The sequence below is a fragment of the Uloborus diversus genome, chromosome 8 (assembly GCF_026930045.1).
Source record: "Uloborus diversus isolate 005 chromosome 8, Udiv.v.3.1, whole genome shotgun sequence".
Lineage (NCBI taxonomy): Eukaryota > Metazoa > Arthropoda > Arachnida > Araneae > Uloboridae > Uloborus > Uloborus diversus.
This window is the reverse complement of record NC_072738.1, coordinates 91210355-91231014: the sequence shown is the minus strand read 5'-3', so window position 1 is coordinate 91231014 and position 20660 is coordinate 91210355. Positions and strand designations below refer to the sequence as shown.

General features: G+C 30.8%; 1 protein-coding gene across 1 annotated transcript in view; it reads right to left on the bottom strand.

Moving 5' to 3' along the window:
• LOC129227533 (E3 ubiquitin-protein ligase Mdm2-like) overlaps positions 1-20660 on the bottom strand; it is a 53116-nt gene that overhangs the window by 7746 nt on the left and 24710 nt on the right. The window contains exons 5-9 of the mRNA XM_054862108.1: positions 18520-18566; positions 15302-15358; positions 14644-14807; positions 2006-2191; positions 1527-1655 (exon numbers count right to left, since the gene is read on the bottom strand). Coding sequence (XP_054718083.1) covers positions 1527-1655; positions 2006-2191; positions 14644-14807; positions 15302-15358; positions 18520-18566 — 583 coding nt within the window. The remainder of the gene's footprint in view (positions 1-1526; positions 1656-2005; positions 2192-14643; positions 14808-15301; positions 15359-18519; positions 18567-20660) is intronic.

The window sequence follows — 20660 nt, the reverse complement described above, 5'->3', positions numbered from 1 at the left end:
CCCAGTAATTGGCACATGTGCCAATAATAGTCACTAATGTGTTGTTTAATTTATGATACACTAGTGGTACCCGCACTGCTTTGCCCGTAATAGGAAAATTGAAAGGTTGGGCTTACCAGTTGGCTTGTACCTATGTTACGGTTCCACGTTATGATAGTTTTGTATCTTGCCAATTGGTTTGTTTCCATGTTACGGTTTCACGTTATGACAATTTCGTAAATGATGTATGGTGAATTTTCTCGCCAATTGGCTTGTACCCATGTTACAGTTCCACGTTATGATAATTTCGTAATTTACTCGTCGTTCTTATGATAATTTTGTTCCTAAAATTGGAATAGAAAACAAACCACATCAAATTTTTGAAAAATCGCTTCAAGGTGCACCCTATGCTACAAACTAACTTTGTGCCAAATTTCATGAAAATCGGCTAGGCGCTATGCGCGTCACAGACATCCTCCGGACAGACTTTCATCTTTATTATTAGTAAAGATATGCAGCAACTACATTATATAGGTTGTACTATTGATTTGAATCCTACAGATTCTACAGTTAAATTTTAAAGTGAAACAATAAAAAAAAAAAAAACAATATGTGTGGGCACCACAGTAACTTTGCGACTGTAGAGAATCGTCTGCTTTTTTATGGCCGGCCCCTTAGAATTATCAGGTGATGTTCCTTTTACTGTGGAAACAGCTACAATTCGTGAAATCAAAACTGCATACCATGATGGAACAGCATTAATCTCGATATTTTTTTACATGCAATACTCCAACTTTATTTTTATTTCTCTAAAATACTTTTTCAACTTCAAGATGTGTGATTTACCATTAATTTATGTAAAATTACCTTCTTTAAATTAACATTAATTATGTTTTTGATGATGATAAAAATTAAATGTAATCTAATATTAAAAAATAACGTTATTTTCCAGTTCTTTTAATATGTGCCAATCACTCGATCACAAGGTGTCATACACTGGAGTATCAGGTGCCAATTACTGGTAATTTTGGTAACTTTTAGACATATATTTTTAAAAAAATCTCTATTCAAAAATTTATGTAAGAAAATATTTGTTTTCTAAGCTATGAAAACAGAGATGAGTTGAAGGACTTTTCTTAAGTGTCAATTACTGTGGTCGTTACCCTATTTAGCATACATTTGACGCTCATAGACACTCATAGATATAGAACATGGAATAGTTACATTTTAATACAGTTAAATGTTGTTTTAAAGAGTTGTGATTAATAAATGTCAAAAAATACAGATACAGATGATAGTTTTCCTTCTTGAAACACATAAAGAGAGTAGCAAAAGTAATACAGTGAAATCCAGTTACAACGAACTTTAAGGGACCACAAATCTTGCTTGTTGTAACGGGAATTTCGTTGTAATGGAATACAAGCAATGAAACAGGAACTAAATTGGGACTAATAACTCATTTTGTTGAAACGAAAATTTCATTGTATTGGTGTTTGTTGTAATGGAATTTAACTGTACATTCCTGCATTAGTTAGTACGTAACTTACAGACACTGGAATTTCTACATCATCATCGTCATCATCTTCTTCCCCTTCTGAACTCGCATCCGCCCAAAACTCAAAGTCACTGTCAGGCTTCTGCAGCACAGAAATGATGGCTGCAGTGTTCAGAATAACCTAATAAAATTGCATTGTTAAACTTAGTAGCTGTGATTGCAGAAAGGAATATAGATTAGGCTGTACACAGATATAATACATGAATGGACCAGATAAGCAAACAAAATATAAAGAGATAAATTTTAACTCACAGACATCTTTTTGGATGCACCAGTTTTTTTTTTTTTTTTTGTCCATAAAAATTTCAATTTAAGAAATTTTTCTATTTCCTTCAGTATTTTTTAATTCAACTTCGACTACTACAACAGCTTATGGTGCACAGACAAAGATAGATTAACATGCAAACACAGATCACTGAAAGTTTGTTAACCAATTTACTAAATCATTTTATTTTTTTTAAAACACTTTACCTCTTCATCATCGGTATCAGTTCCTGAAGGCAATGCAGTATGTTCACTTGAATATTCAACTTCATATTCAATGTCAAACACATCTGCAGTTGCGACTGTTTCACCAGTATTCGAGAAAAAATCATTCTCAGAGTCGGACCAAAATGAAATATCACTCGAATCTTTGACATATTCAGTTTCATAGCCCTGAAAAATAAAGAAAGTTCTTTCACAGCAAAAAAAATAACAAAATGATTCAGAGAACAAAAATAACTCAAAACTCTTAAAAATAAGATGAAATTATTCAAGGAAATTATTACTTAAAATAGAAAATGTCATACATTCAACATTTAGAGCTAAACAGAAAGTACTACAACTCTAATGAAAAGAATTCAGGGAAAAGAGGAGAATAATATTCACAAAATGAAATATATTGAGATGCTACTTTATCAGAAATTTTGAAAAAAATCATCATGAAGAACTTAACAAAGTTACTTATCTATCAACCACACAAAAAAAATTGGCTTGTTTTTTTACTTTTAAGTGTTTTTAAAAGGACTGTAATCCAAAAAAAAAACAGGTAATTATTATTTTTTAAATGTGTGTAAATGAAAAGTAATGAGATACTATTTAATCAGAACAGGAATTGTTTACATTGATTTTAAACTATAATACAAAATCTAGAAATTCACTATTTTCTTTTCTTAACTCAACTGGCAAGCAATAAGCGCCTTCTACTTCAGGCTATTAATCAGGGTTGGTATAATAAAGGTTTTTTTTTTTAAACTAGGTTTAAGCCCGAGTTTTTGGTTTAAACAGGGTCTATTTGGTTTTTCTTACTATTTGTAAGAAAAACAATTTTATTTTAGGAAAATCATGAAGATTTTATGAATTAATTGTTAACGAATGTTTAATATTCATATTTGTATCTAATTTCTTCCTAATTAATTAAATAATTAAGAGTAAAATCTTGTAATTTCATTTACTCATATGAAGAGATTCCTATAAGAGAATACTGTTTGAAAATCTTAAACTATTTTAAAAAATACAATACGTAAATGGGTCTTGGTATAAATAATCAAATAACTAATTTACTGTGATAGTTCAAGACATTATTAATTACAAACAAATACAATACAAATACTAATGTGATGACCAGCAACAGGCTCTTGGCCTAGCTAGGCTGGTCCTAATCAATTTATAAGTCCCCAATGAAGATCAATGGCTCTTTTAAAGCTATCCACCCCCTTGCTCATTACCACGTCTTCCGGTAAGCTGTTGCCATGATCCTACTAAAGCAGTAGTTTTTCCTTATTTCCAGGTTAGCCTGAGATTTGCATAGCTTAAAACAATGACTCCTCGTCCTGCTTTCAGTGCAAAAATTTAATCCATTAACATTAGAGATGTACCGAGTACTCGGTACTCGGCCAAATTCTGATCAGATACTCGGCCAATACCGAGTAGTTGCAAAAAATTGAATATTGTCCAAGACAGATACTAAAATTTATAATAAAAAAAAGAGCAAGCATTATATTCTGCAATCATTTACAATTAAAATTTATAAATCAAATTTAAATTTTGAGAATGATGAAGTTTGTAATGCTTCAATGGAATAAATTTTTATTTTAATGTCCTCAAAGTAAATAAAACCTTTTTATTAAAAATTATGCAAAAAAGGTAAGTATAGAAAATATGGAATTTTATATTAAAAATGGATTTTTGCTACAAACAAAAATTAGTTATAAAAAATATAAAAATACATTTGCTTAAAAAATAAAAGGAAATAAAACGTTAAAAGCACAGTGCAGGAACACTGCAGACATGTGTTTTGGTGTTACAAGGAATTCCTTTTTCAATGCACAAAATGGGAGCTCATAGATTTAATGGCATCCGACAAAAATCGGATTTTTTTGTCGAATGTCTTTACATTCTTTGCTCACATGTTATGCACTGAAATTACGTTCCTAGTAACGGGGGGGGGGGGGGGCAGAAACACGTGTCTGCAGTGTTCCTGAACATTTGTTTTATCTGCTTTTAAAAATTATTTATGTTTGGCGGACTAGAACTATAATTGATTGGTATACAGTGAAACACCTCCTAACGGACACCCCTCTTATGCAGACAATTTTTAATTCCCCAGTTCCAATGCAAATAACATTATTAAACCCATCCTTGTCCTGCAGACACCTCTCTATTGCGGACAAAAAAAATTGTTCTGTTAGTATCCACATTAGAGGGATTTTACTGAAATTTGTTTTAATTCCAACTTGATTAATCATACCTTTTATTTATTTATTTTTAATTTTAAAAACAATTTTTTTGTAACATTTTTGACACAAACAAAATTATTTATGTAATGCGTAATTAAATTTCAGCAGGAATTTAGTTTTAAAAATTAGTATATGGACAAGGAGGTCTATACTACTATTCCAATAAGTTCAAAATTCATCACATGTGTGCCGGTGGTTCTTCTTAAAACATAATTGGTACGGTAAAACCAGTAAAGTTGACCACCCTTGTAAGTTGACCACCTGTCTATGTTGACCACTTTTGTCAGGAACCGAATTAGTCCTATCTCATATAATGAAGGAAAACCTCTGTAACTTGACCACCTGTCTATCTTGACCACTAATGTATGAAAAATTTGGTTTGCAGTATTGTAAAAAACCCTTTGTAAGTTGACCACTTGGTTTATTTTCTTAAACTTTCTTCAGCAAATTATTTTATTTTATTATCTATTTATTTATTTATTAATTATTATTATTTTCTTTTTGATAGCTTTCCAAGAATGTTTTTAATGCTTTGATGACAGTCTAGCATTTTACTAACTGAACAGCAGCATAAAGCTTATGCTGCTCTTTATTCTCCAAACTTGTTTTTCATTTGTTGTTCTATTTGAGATAGCTTTTAGTACTCTGTTCAATGAAAATAGGTGTCAGTATAAAAGTTCAAAATCTTTTCTTTCAATTGCAATATGTTATGGCAACATAGGAATTGCGCAAAAAGAGCTGACCCGGCTATATATATATTTTGCCCCCCCCCCCCCTTCCTGCAACAAAATATGTAGAGCCCATCCCTAGTGGCCAGCAGTGTCTATTTTTAAAGTGCATAAGTCTTAGTGCTAGTTTTTTTCTATTTTTTCTTCAATTTCTAGGGCCGTTAGCCCCTTTAAGGACGCGGGCCCCTCGCACTGCGGATACACAGATCTGGGCCTGCTAATGAGTAAAGTTACATATTTCTGGTGCAAGGGATTAATTAAGAGATACATTTTAATTTTGCCTTTATGAACTGGGAGAGTGAAGCTTGTTGCTCTTTGTGTTATAAGTTTTACATAAAAAGGCTTCAAAAAGAAAATTAGTTGAATTTGAGATTAATAAAAAGTATGAAATATTAAAATTAATTGAAAATAGAGAAAGCCAGAGAAAATTAGTTGGCACATATGGAATTTCTAAAACTACAGTGTCTAATATAGTTAAAAACAAGAAAAAAATAACAAAATTATTTGAATAGTATTTTTAATTATTGTTTCACTTTCAATGATGTTAAACAATGAAAGTTAGTTGAGCAGAAAGAGTAAGGGTGAATTATTCAAAAAATAAATACATGGTGCAAGAAAAAAAAATCATTACCGCCCTTTATAAGTTGACTACCAGTCTAAGTTGACCGCCAAAGTACTGCACCGCGAGTGGTCAACTTACACAGGTTTCACTGTACTTGCTAACTCGGCAGAGTAGTGAAAGGCCGAGTACTCAGTAACTCGGTACTCGGCCAAGTAGTGAAAGGCCGAGCACTCTGTACTCGTCCAAAGTGCTACTCGGTGCGTCTCTAATTAACATCATTCATTTTGAAAAATTTAAACAACTGCATCATGTTCCCTCTGGCTCTCATTTGCTCCCGGCTATACATACTAAGCCTATTAAGTCTGGTATCATAATCTAAATCTGAAAGTCCCCTTAATAGTTTAGTTAGCCTTCTTTGAGCCCTTTCCAATCCACAAATATCTTTCCTCAGATAAGGCGACCAAAACTGCACAGCATACTCCATATGGGGTCTTACTAAACTCCTACATAAATATTAGAGACGTACCGAGTACTCGGTAACTACTCGGTACTCGGCCTACTCGGCCAATTTGCCGAGTACTCGGTACTCGGCCAAATTCTGATCATATACTCGGCCAATACCGAGTAGTTGCAAAAAATTGAATATTGTCCAAGACACATACTAAAATTTATAAAAAAAGAGCAAACATTATATTCTGCAATCATTTACAATTAAAATTCATAAGTCAAATTTAAATTTTGAGAATAATGAAGTTTGTAATGCTTCAATGGAATAAATCTTTATTTTAATGTCCCCAAAGTTAATAAAACTTATTTGTTAAAAATTAAGCAAAAAATGTAAGTATAGAAAATATGGAATTTTTATATTAAAAACGGATTTTTGCTACAAACAAAAATTAGTTATAAAAAATGTAAAAATACCTTTGCTTAAAAAATAAAACAGCCTTAAAAGTACAGTGCAGGAACTCTGCAGACACATGTTTTGGCATTACAAGGAATTCCTTTTTCAATGCACAAAATGGGGGCTCGTAGATTTAAAGGCATCCGACAAAAGTCGTATTTTTTTTTGTTGAATGTCTTTACAATACATTCTTTAGCTCACATGTTATGCACTGAAAAAGACGTTCCTTGTAACGGGGGGGGGGGGGGGGGGGCAGAAACACGTGTCTGGAGTGTTCCTGCACATTTGTTTTATCTGCTTTTAAAAATTATTTATGTTTGGCAGATTAGAACTATAATTGATTGGTATACAGTGAAACCCCTCCTAACGGACACCCCTCAAAGGCAGACACCCCTCTTATGCGGACAATTTTTAATTCCCCAGTTCCAATGCAAATAACATTATTAAACCCCTGTCCTGCGGACACCTCTATATTGCAGAAAAAAAAAATTTGTCATGTTAGTGTCCGCATTAGAGGGATTTTACTGTAATTTGTTTTAATTCCAACTTAATTAATCAGACCTTTTATTTATTTTTAATTAAAAAAAATATTTTTTTGTAAAATTTTTGACACAAACGAAATTGTATGTATATAATGCGTAATTAAATTTCAGCAGGAATTTAGTTTTAAAAACTATTATATGGACAAGGAGGTTTATACTACTATTCCAATAAGTTCAAAATTCATCACACGTGTGTCGGTGGTTCTTCTTAAAACATAATTGGTACTTGGAACTCGGCCGAGTAGTGAAAGGCCGAGTACTCGGTAACTCGGTACTCGGCCGAGCAATAAAAGGCCGAGTACTCGGTACTCGGCTACTCGGCCAAAGTGCTACTCGGTACGTCTCTAATAAATATAAAGGCTGAAGAACCTTCTTAGTTAAACAACCAAGAATACATTCTTGCAAATTAATTTCCTCATAATCATAGCTGTCTACTATAAATTAAAAAACAGAAGTAAAATTAAAATCATGCATTCTTAAACATGGAAAGTATTTTGCAGCATCTACAAATGAATCATAAGTCTGATGTACATCATACAACTTTAAAAATCAAAATATCAACATATATTTTGTTTAAAGATTTAAAAAAAGTTAAATTCAGGGGTCAAAATGGTTAGTGGTTTGGTTTTAGAGGATTCAGAATCAAAAAACTAAGTTGGAATGGGGGGCATGGTTTAAGTAGCAGAACTCAAAAGGGTACTAACTATTGGGATTTTAGTAGAAACGGAAATAGGGTGGCTAATAAGAGAAAAGATTTTAACAGTTGGGATTCAAATAATCGCGCAGCATTAAATGAAAGTAAGATGGGCTTACTTAAGGTTTTTTATACAAATGCTCGTAGTATTAGGAACAAGATGGAAGAATTGAAAAGCATAATGATAAACGAGAGGTTGGATATTATTGGAGTTACCGAGACATGGGCTACCGAAAATGATGATGATTTACATAGTGGAGAATTTCAGGTTTGTGCCCAATTTCAGAAATACTGCTTTTGTGGCACTTAGGCAGAGTTTGAAAGCAGCTTAAGTAATCAAGCAAATTAGGTAACATTGAAGTTTTGGTTGAAATTTGGTTTTTTGACAATTTTGAAATGCAAAATACTGAAACACAATGATAATTAAAAATTATAAAAGAACTACCTGGACTTTTATTCCATGTAATTTTTGTTTAACTTAGTTGTTCTGCCTTGTATATTTATGTACCTAATGGAAAAGCTGGATAGATTTAAGAAAAGAAAAATAAATAAGTAAATAAAAACTGTTTAGCAAACTTGAATTACCTTAAAAAATATAAGTCTCTAAAAATTTTTAAATCTACAATTAATCTATAAAGCTTTGTTAGTTACTTTGTATTAATTAGATTTTACTCTTTAATATCTAAAATTTATGAAACACTTGGGGGGAAAAGAATGAAATTTTTATTTAAAAAAAAACATTTTTGAAAACAACCACTTTGTTTAAACCATGGTTTAAACCAAACAACCCTGTTATTAATGTCAGAAGAAACTTTTAGAATTTTTCATTCCTTGTCTCAAATTGTGTTTCGATTTCAACAGCTAGTATTTGGGTCATTCCATACAGATTCAACGGATGAGTGCGCTCGACCATTTGTAACTTTTTTGAAACTCATATCCCAAAAAGATGCATATGAATGATGTTTAAAACCACTTTTATTTTTTCTCTAACCTTAACCCTTGATTTTTTAGGGGTCATCAAAAGTGATTTTCGCACTCAAAAATGGGACTTTTAGACGTTTGCATTTTTGTCAAAATCTATTTTAATTGCATTTATAGCAGTTAATTTTATGCTTTGATGTTAAAGTGCATAAGATGATAGTCTCACATGCTGAGTTACGTGGCTGTAACTTAATAATTAAAATAATGGCAACAGGTTGAAGTTCAAGGTCAAATGTAAAATTTTTACTCAATTCAAAGGGTCATAACTCGCTGAGGGGACGGAAACACAAAATGAAATATGGCAAAAACTAGTCACTGGAGTCACACTAATGAGAAAATATAGCTGTAATTGTGTGTTTGTTTACCCTTTACAAATTACAGCCCCTCAAAGATCAGAAAATTGAGAAAAACGACATTTTTAGACCCCTGTAAACCAAAAGGGGATGGAATTAAAAATGAAATTTCTTGGCCAATTGAATATTCCATTCAAGTACTATACATGTTATATATATTGTTTTGTGTATTTGGTTTGTAAAAAAGATACAGGTCTTTGAAATTGAGCAATTTTGCTAGTTAATTTATGCACTAAGTCAGAAATAAAAAGTGTGAAAACTTCATTGCACTTTCTTAAATGGCCTCTATAATATATTATACTGAAAAAACATATTTTAAGTATTAAAAAAAACTATTTTAATTTGATAACTTAGAAATATTTGGACATGAATGAGTAGTTCATACTTGATTCACAGCTTAAGTAGTTAATTTATAGACTCTCTACACACAAAAATTTTCAATACACACAATTATATGCTGTGTACATTAACATATCTAAATTACCTTAAACATATGCAAAAACATCATATATACAAAATTTTAATTTTAAAAAGTGCATTTTTTATTTCTTGTTTGAGTGTAGTTTTGGAAAAATGAACTCACCTAGTAGTCCTATAGTTGTAATGGTGACTCAAGTATATGGCGTTTTAAAATGCTTTACCAAGGCACATTCATAATTTGATATTTCGAAAATTTACTAGGAGCAAGACAATGACAGGGGTTCTAAATTTAGTGATCAACACAAGCTATGTAATAATTTTTTTGACAATAAAGGGCATTTTCCTTTGATAGTCTTTTTAGTAACACACTATTCTTCATACCTATTGCTAGGGGACAATAATTTTACAGTGATAATATTTAAATACGGTGGCATAAAGCAGTGATTAAATGTTGTAATGGGAATTTTATTTGCAGAGTCAAACCTTTCTTGCAGCATTTTTTCAGCTAGTTTAATATACTGAATGCTCACAAGGATACATGCAATATTTAGTACCAAAAATGCAGAAGGTATACATTTCTGTAAGAATTAAAATGTGACATATAGAAGTTATTTGCAAGCTAGTCTTAGTAGTATCAATTCTTTTTACGGTTCTTCTAATTCTGTTACAATTTCCATTACCGTGTGATATTGCATAGAAATGCCATTCAGCTCTCAAGTTGAAATCCGTTTCGTGATTACATAAATTAAGAAAGTTCTTTCTATTTTTGTTGTGTATTTGAGTAAAGTATTTCAGTACGCCACATGCTGTGTCACCACCAGAACTATAGTACTTACTGTGTGAGTTCATTTTCTTAAAACGACACTGAAGCAAGAAATGAAAAACGCAATTTTTTTTTCCCTTTCAACTATGTAGATAATGCTTTTGCACATGTTTAGGCAAGTTACATAATTTAATGTACAGAGAGTATGTTTCTATGTATTGAAAATTTGTGTGTGAAGATAGTCTATAAATTAACTACTTAAGCTGTCAATCATGTATGGGTTACGCATTTATTTCCAAATATTTCTAAGTTATCAAATTAAAATAATTATTTTTATACTTACAATATGTTTTTTTCAGTATAATATATTACATAGAGTGCAATATACGTAATTTAAGAAGGTGCAATGAAGTTTTCACTTTTTATTTCTGTTTTAGTGCATGAATTAACTAGCAAAATTGCTCAATTTCAAAGACTTGTATCATTTTTACAAACCAAATACACAAAACAATATATATAACATGTATAGTACTTGAATGGAATATTCAATTGGCCAAGAAATTTCATTTTTAATTCCATCCCCTTTTGGTTTACAGGGGTCTAAAAATGTCATTTTTCTCAATTTTCTGATCTTTGAGGGGCTGTAATTTATAAAGGGTAAACAAACAAACAATTACAGCTATATTTTCTCATTAGCGTGACTCAAGTGATTAGTTTTTGCCATATTTCATTTTGTGTTTTCGTCCCCTAAGCGAGTTATGACCCTTTGAAATGAGTAAAAATTTTACATTCGACCTTGAACTTTAACCTGTTGCCATTATTTTAATTATTAAGTTACAGCCACGTAACTCAGCATGTGAGACTATCATCTTATGCACTTTAACATCAAAGCGTAAAATTAACTGCCATAAATGTAATTCAAATAGATTTTGGCCAAAATGCAAAGGTCTAAAAGTCCCATTTTTGACTGCGAAAATCACTTTTGATGACCCCTAAAAGATCAAGGGTTAAGGTTAGAGAAAAAATAAAAAAGGTTTTAAACATCATTCATATGCATCTTTTTGGGATATGAGTTTCAAAAAAATTAAAAATAGTCGAGCGCACTCATCCGTTGAATCTGTTGGAATGACCCATTTCTGTTATTAATGATTAGAATAGTAAAGATCTTTCTTAAACACCATGTCTACTGTAACTTCACATTGGTTGCACAAAATTGCATATGTACTACATGTGTATCAAAATAATAATCCTTAAAACAAGATGGTGTAATTCCAGACATTATTCAACCTCTGAATAAATGAGAATCAAGATTAAGATTTTTTTTTTTTAATACAGACAACATTTTTAGTACCACTTCTGAACAAGTAGTCTCTTAAAATGGCAGCGTTCGAAATCACTGTTAGTCTCCTGATCTGAGACTAGTGAAAATTACTTTTGATCACAATGAAATAAAGTTCAGTAGTCCCTGGAACCAGTGGTTGACCACGGTTAATTCAAAATTTTCATATTGTTTACATTTTTTAAATTTTATTTTTTCATTTACAGCAATTTTGTTTGGTTAAGAGCCATTGTCTGTAAGGATCAGGCAGGTTGTGATTGTTGGGATTTTTAATTTTCTTTATTTTTACATAGGTTGTTTCTTGTCATGAATGTAATGTAAATACGAAATTTGAGCTTTGTCTGACTCACCGTTTTTGAGAAAACAATTTTTTTTGTTTAGGGGGCGTGGCACATTTTTGCTGGTTTTCCAAATTTGCAGATTTTAATGTGCTTGTTGCTTGAAGCGCCCTTATAATAACATGGATTTTTTAATTCCATATTACTATATGGTCTTGTTAGATACTGTTACAGCTGTCAAATTGGGGACACTACGAGGGCGACGCCCACAAACTCCGTTTAAAAATGACCGAAAATGATTTTTTTTTTCCATATTCAAGGTCAATTTTCTCAAAGCGCCTTCATGATAACACCAACATTTTTAGATCATTTTCTAGCCACAATTACATACATCAAAAATATGTATCAAAATGGGTGTCAATATAAGGGCGCCAGAAGATATTGGAACTTTTATTCGATAAATTTCACAAAAACACAAATATTTAAAATCTAACTACAACTGTCGCCCTCATAGGAGAGATCTGGTATTACATTAGGTTGATAACCAACATGTTTGTCTAACATTTGCACAAAAAAAAATCGGTGTCACTCCTATTATTTTTGGAAATATAATCGTTCGAAGTTAGTACGTTATGGCGTTTTTTTAAATATTTATTTATTTAATCTTTTCACCCCCAGATAGTTTTTTTGAACATATTTATTTTTAATTTAATACAAAAAAGTGTACCTTTTAACATGAACAGCTTTGGGCAGTTAGAGCGTCTTTTTCCTTAATAGAAAATGCCCGTTTTGATATAGGTACAGGCGGATATATTGTGCATAATATGTCTAGATTACCATACCAATACTCATCTTGTTTTTTCGGACAAACAAATCCATTAATTACAATTGTTCTTGACATACATTTGACCTCAACTTGCAAACGGATTTTATACGAAAGATGTATAGAGAGAAGCTCTTACAAACATCTTATATAAATGCTTCAAATTTTCAACTAATAAACACCACTGCATTGCCACAGGTTCAATTTAATGAAATTGGATGGGCCCTATCTTTACGAGTTCAGTTCAAGTTCACTCCAAAGCAGAAGGAGTATTTATAAGAACATTTTATGATTGATGAAAGTACTGGAAAAAACAACATCACTGTCAAGTTACACACTTGATGAGAAATGCAGTTCGTAACGGGAAAAAAACTGTTCGTTGCTTCAGAGTATTGGACTATGAACCAAATCCTATCCCTTTTTTTCGATGGAAGAAACAAAAAAAACGAATGCATTCTCAATACATCAAATGAGAATATTTGAAGAAAGCGAACATTCAGAATCTGAAACTGAATTTGAGGATAAAGTAGACCAAAACGAAGAAAACCTTAAGAATCAAATCAACCAATTTCAGAAAGACGGTCATCTTTTATTGAAAACTGCTAATTTTGTAGCATTAAAGCATGGGAAAACATGGTGTCCCAGAAAAATAGCAGAAGTTGACCATTTGCAAGTTTAGGTCAAATGCATGTCAAGAACAATTGGAATAAATAAATTTCTTTGGCCGGAAAAACAAGACGAGTATTGATAATCTAGACATGTTATGCACAATAGATCCACCTGGTACCTATATCAAAACGGGCATTTTCTATTCAAGAAAAATACTCTTGCTGCCCAAAGCTGTTTATGTTATAAGGTACACTTCCTTGTATTAAATTAAAAATAAATATGTTCAAAAAAACTATCTGGGGGTGAAAAGATTAAATAAATAAATATTAAAAAAAACGCCATAACGTACTAACTTCGAACGATTATATTTCCAAAAATAATAAAAGTGACACCGATTTTTTTTGTGCAAATGTTAGACAAACATGTTGGTTATCAACCTAATGTAGTACCAGATCTCTCCTATGAGGGCGACAGTTGTAGTTAGATTTTAAATATTTGTTTTTGTGAAATTTATCGAATAAAAGTTCCAATATCTTCTGGCACCCTTATAGTGACACCGATTTTGATACATATTTTTGATGTATGTAAGTGTGGCTAGAAAATGATCTAAAAATGTTGGTGTTATCATGAAGGCGCTTTGAGAAAATTGGCCTTGAATATAGAAAAAAATTCATTTTTGGTCATTTTTAAATGGAGTTTGTGGGCGTCGCCCTCGTAGTGTCACCGATTTGACATCTGTAACAGTATCTAACAAGACCATATAGTGATACGGAATTAAAAAATCCATGTCATTATAAGGACGCTTCAAGCAACAAGCACATTAAAATCTGCAAATTTGAAAAACTAGCAAAAATGTGCCACGCCCCCTAAACAAAAAAAATTGTTTTCTCAAAAACGGTGAGTCAGACAAAGCTCAAATTTTGAATTTACATTACATTCGTGACAAGGAACAACATATGTGAAAATAAAAAAAATTAAAAATGTCAACAATCACAAATGCTTTAAACTGCCTGATTCTTACAGACAATGGCTCTTAAATTTAAGTAAATTTTTGTCAAATAAATTTTTAATTAAAGTCAATTAACTACATAATGAAGATTTCATGAAAAATAAATAAGATGTAAGTAAAATGGTTACAAATTTATGTAGGAGCATATTTTAAGATAAACAACATTTTGTGTTAAGTGGACCAGTCACTCTGTTTACAAACTAGTAAATTTTCATTAATACTGATTCCCACGACCAGTTATTTTTTCTAAAGATTTCTAATGCTAAATGGTGACCTTTAGTTCTAAAAACACAAAATAATTTCTGGTCATACAATGAGACAATAGTAAAAATTGTTTATTTGTTCTTTCTCTCAATCTCTAACTTTGTACAGAACTTTTAATATTACCTGAATACTTTCAGGAAGATCTGAAAAATCACATCGTTCAGGGGTTGGAGGAATATATAGAAACATTTTAGAAGGTGAACTGCTGGATACAAAATTTTGTTGTGAACCGTTTGGATCACAAAACCTCTTAGCTACTACACTCTCATCGTCTTTCACCAAATCACCTAAAAAATATGAAGAACATCAGCAAATAGTTCAGCAGATTGGTTTTATTATTAATAGGCATGAATAAAGGAAACAAATTCAGTAGTGACCTTGTGATAGAGGAAGGAGTGCATACCGTTTTTAATTCCTCTAACTTAATACTTCAACCCTTTTAAAAATAAACATCAAACAACCACACTGAAACAATACGTCATTCCGGTATAACTTTATATTGGTGTTGACAAAATGACAAAACCATGGGGGCTAAACACAGATTGCAAGGCAGAGGCAAAAAACTCCCCTCATTTTGCAGAATGTGCTTTTTATATCACCCATTTTAGGACTCCAATCAATGTTATGTACTTGCTTGGTTTCAATGAGAAAAATCAAGGACTTTTAAGATAATTTAGTACGTTATTTCACTTTTTCTAGGGTTTCATACAGCTCATTTTATGCAACGTCAACAAAATTGAGAAATATATACATACAATGAATAAAATAAATGAATAAATACCATTAGAAGTTCTTTTTATTGCACCATCTCCCTTAGCACCAGAATTTTGAGAAAATGCTATTAAAAAAAGTACCAATATTAATTGTGAGATACCTTAAGCACAAAAAATGCCAGCAATTGTCAGACTGTCAATAACTAAGTATTCCGACACGAAATAAATAATGAACATATTTTAATGAAACAAATATACATATACACAATTGGACAAAAACAGAGTATCCAAATCATTTATGCAATAACACAATTCTGTCTCAAAATATGGTTAATATTTTGAAAGCTAGTTTATTAGCAATTTATAAACTCTAGTTTAGAAATTTAAAAAAAAGATGGATATGTTTTCTTTTTTTTTCAAAATTAAACTGTTTTATTTAAAAGTTTTTAGCAGGATATTCAAAAAAGTTAACACATTCAAAAATAAAATTTAGAAAAAAATCAAAACAAAACATTTTATTTTATGACAAATTAAGTTGACTTGACCAAAACTTATGCCTGAATCTAAACTAGGCTTTTACAATGTAAGCAAAAGAAAAAGAGCACAAAATTCATAAAATACCAATTTGAGCACTCTGAAAGCATTTATAACTTAACTAATACATTTGAATAGTCTTAAGCAGCTCCCAATAGCTTCGGGCAAAATGCTCCTAAGTAATTCATTTTATTATTATATAGATAAGTAATATTATTATAAGTTTTGGAGCACCTTTCGGAGCTGAGAAATTGCCACAAAAGTATTTTTGGAGCAACTCAGTAAACATCAATTATTAATTAATAAAAATCAATAATTAGATAAACTTTAACAATTTGTAGTTAATATTGTATGTAACGAATTTCATTAGGAATTTTGAATCTTTTTTTTTTTTTTTTTTTTTAATACTCTTAATCATTTATAAGTAAAAACTCATTGAAATACTCCCCACATTTCTGATTAAAAAGCATAAAATCAGAGAAACAATTCTCAATCAATCAATTATTTACAAATTGACATTTTTTCAAATGACTAAACTAAGATACTAGAGACTTTCAAATCATGTATAATTTTCACTCATAATAACTAATAAAGCAAGTCAAACACTTACAAGAGGAAAGAAAGATTTTCCACTAACACACTTTAGCATTGGCGGTACACTCTTCAAGTAATAGTTCAACTTGAAACACTGATTAACTACTTGTATTCATTATATAAGAGCAATATCATGAACTGTTTTGAAATGTGCATGTTCAGGAATTTAGGAACTGATCTTTGAAATTCCCAGTAAAAAGTTCAAAAGGTGACTTATTTAATAAACTAAAAAGCAAACTACAAATGATTAAATGAAAATATAGGGTAACGGCACTAGTAACACAGACAAGGGACCACTAACAGAAAGTCATAAGTTTAGATTTAAATTTAAAAAAAATTAGGCGGGTAAAACTAATGCTGCTGTGGCCCATGAATAAGGTGCAAACATCTAATGTTATCAGAGTGAATTTTATGAGTCAGTTGGTATTTACAAAGCAGTGGTTGAATGGTATGAACAGACACCACGAGGTCAGCTGGTTTTTCATGTTCATTTGAATTAAAAAAGGGTTTTAGTTCTAAAAATAAAGAACTTATGCACATTTTGAAGAGAAAAGGGGAATTTTGACCATCACTCATCCTTTCCTCATCCCATCATCAGATTTTCCGGTGTCTGTTACTGGGGATCGGACCTTTCTTCAAAATTGAGTAAATAAAAATAGAATTAACTAAATCGGAGGATTCAGAAACAGCCAAATGTTAGATGAGATGTTGTTGCATGAGAGAAAAATAGTTTAAAAATTCTAAATGCATTAAAAGGCTCAGAAAATCGAGTTAACTTGAGCGCGATGTCTTAGGTATCTCTGTTACTGGTGCTGTTACCCTACTGGTTGAAATGTTCAAAAAATACTTGCCAAGTCTCAATTTTCATTTTAAAAAACTTGTGTAACAGAAAATAAAAATCAATCCAAAAAAGAAATTACTTGAAGTTTTATGTGTGCAGTATTTGCAGAAATTAGTTTTCGAGATATTTGAAAAAATATGTGGTGGATTCAATAGGAAAATGTTGGAATTAGACGTTTTTTCGCGCCTCTTTTTTAGCGGAAACCAAAATGAGTATGTACAATAAAGATAACGTACAATAGATGACAAAAATGCAAAAAAAAAAAAAAAATGAAAAATGTGCAGTTACTGCCCTTTACTTGCACACGGCAGAACAGACATATTTATGTAAAACAAATTGAAATCTTTCAACAACCAGCCATATTGAGCTATTCTCTAATCAAAAACTTAGGTTTTAATGAATGAATACAGCATTTTAACTATTAAAAAATAATAAAAATATTTACTTATGTGCACAACTCAATTTCAAATGATTTCATTAGTTGTCAAAAAAAACCCTTAGATTACTTTTTAGTAACAAACAACATTGAAACCAACCAAAGAGCATCAGAAAATAGTATAAATAATTTAAAGAAACTGGTTGTTTGTGTAAGCAGTGGGGATGCAGTCAATGCAGACACGCTTGCAAAAGTTTGGGACGAATTTGACTACAGTGTAGACATATGCCGTGCATCCAAAGGTGGACATATTGAGCGAGCACCTTCAATTTTGTACGTAAAAACATTTATCAATGTAATATAAAATTAATCTGAAGTGTCTAATTTCAACAGTTTTTATAATATATGCATTTCAAATCGGGTCTTTTGAATCATTCTTTTTGAAACACCCTGTATATCTAAATGAGTGATTTCCCAAAATGTAATATGATGAGGAGTTACTGCAAATACATGAGTATGTATATATACACTGCTATAAAAGAGACAAATTAGGAAACATATTTAATACAATATTGCACTTTGTGACTGTTTAAAAACATTAGTACAGTAAAAATATTGAAATCAACTAAGCAATTTTTTCGGGATAAAAATTTTGATTGTGTTTCTATTCATTTGCAACTTGTAAAATTATGTTTTGCTTTTAAGCAGAAATTAAAATTATGCATCTAAGTTTTGCAACACATTTTGAAAAAAAAAATCATAATCCTAAAAAAATAAAACATTTTCATTACACATGGCCAAACAATTTCATTGCATTTAAAAATGTATTTTATTGTAATTTATTTTACAAACAAAACACATATTGAATTGCAAAAAAAAATTACTTGGATATTACTTTTTTAAATTCAAATTTAAAATGAAAGCAGATTGCATATACTTACAACTGATATGATTGACTTCGGGGACAATTAGTTTTTGTATGATTTTTCTGTAAGAAATATATAGACATCATACATGATCAATTTTATTGTATTATTTTAAACTGTCTCATAATAATAACTTCTAAATAACTATTAAAAGAAAGGGACAAAACTAAGTTTTTTTTAAATCTGAACAATCTTTCTTAAGAACTCGGCAAAACATTTCTACATCTCCAAATGCTTGATAAATGCATTTCACATTCTGTGATTCCTCAAGCATTTTACAAAACTCTTTGGCAATTCAAAAATTACTTCTTCCTTTTGACAGAGCTAAAATTCTTTTCAAATAGTGAAATACGATTAACATTAAAAAAGTCAACACAAAATGATATATTGTAGAAGCACTTTTCGCAAGCCGTAATTTTCGCAAAAATGAAGATATTGGTCATTTTGTAAGCTGAAAGTGTTGCCAATTTTATATGAAATGACCTAAAAATTGAAAAATACGTTGCAAAAAAATATTTTGCGAGGCTTAAATTTCTGCGATTACGATGAGCTAATGAAAATTAAAGTCTTATGAAAATAAGTGCTTTTACAGTAGTGGTTCATATAGTATACAGTACAATTACAGAAAAATCTTTTGATTCAAAATTATTTTAACATGAAAGAAGATTTTAATCCCCTCCCTATGTGTTAAACGTTTTTAACTGCCATTGTTAAATCACTCCAAAGTACCTAACTATGTTTAGAAAAGAAATGTATTATTAGCACATAAAAAAGTATATACAACTGCGCCTTTTATAGCGAAGTCTAGAGGACCAAGAAAAAATTTAGCTATGAAAATTTGAATAATACAAAGTAAAACATGAAAGGGAATTGAAAATATTACCTTATGGCCATAAATTCACAATATATGACTTGGCTACAAACTGTATATGCATATACCTTATGCACACAAATGATTTGTTAATACAATAAAATAAAGTAACAAGTGAAACCTCAGTATTTTTTTGACTTCAGTTGTTATTGTTAAAATTTTAGTTAAATCTTTATAAAAAAAAAATTAAAAAAAAAGAAAATCATAACCTACTGTTATTATTTTGCACTAAATTTCATTTTTGCCTAGTGATGTAAAATGCCCGGGTATATATTTTTAGGGGTAAATACCCAGGGTATATACCCGGGTAAATACCCAAAATGGGTAAATACCCGGGTATTTATTTCAAAAATTTATAGTTAACTAATACTTTTCTGTGTCTTCCATTATGTATATATACAACCAACCATATACAAAACAATAAATTTTGCCCAAAAATTGTATTTTGATCACATATTTAAAGAATTATTGTGTGAAACAGCTTAGCAATCTAATATGATATTCACATTAATTGTGTTGGATATGCCTTATCAATGTTGATAGCCAAATTTCAGATATAAAAAGCCATTCATCAAAAAGTAAAAAGCTTAACTGGTTACAAAAAAAAGCAAACATCAATTTTTTAAGGTAATAGTCTTTTATAACCCAGTAATATGTCCCTGCATGACATCAAAATGTAACAAAATGTCGCTCAATTTATTATTACTATTTATTTACTTATATCTTATGCAGAAATTTCCTCCACACCACGGACGGATACAAGGGAAGGGCGATGGGGGCGATCGGCCCCTCCTTGAGCCAAGAGACAGGAAATTTTTTCATGTATATTTTCAATACTGAAGTTTCAAAACCGTAATTTTACATAATATTCGATGGTGTTAGAAGAAAGGGAACTCTTTCCAGGAATTCTTCCGGAATTGAAGTCTTTAAAGCGCAATCGTAGCACATCTCTTATTACTCTGGGGATAGGGGCACGAACTTTCTACAGGAATATTTTTGAAATTGAAGTTCCGAAATCTCAATTTTAGACGATAGATGATATAAGGGATAGGTAAACGAGGAGTTCAATGCACTCCTTCGAAAATTTTTAGAAATTGAAGTTCTAAAGAGTAAAGAGTGAAAACAATCTCCTCCTCCTTGAACATTTTCTGGATCCGCCCTTGCTCCACACTTAGTTCAATTGTTCAGGTGTATTTTGTATCACACACACACATAATATACATAAACATTTAAAATTCATTTAAAATTTTTAATCTTTTATTTTAGGGTTTATGTTTAAAAAAGA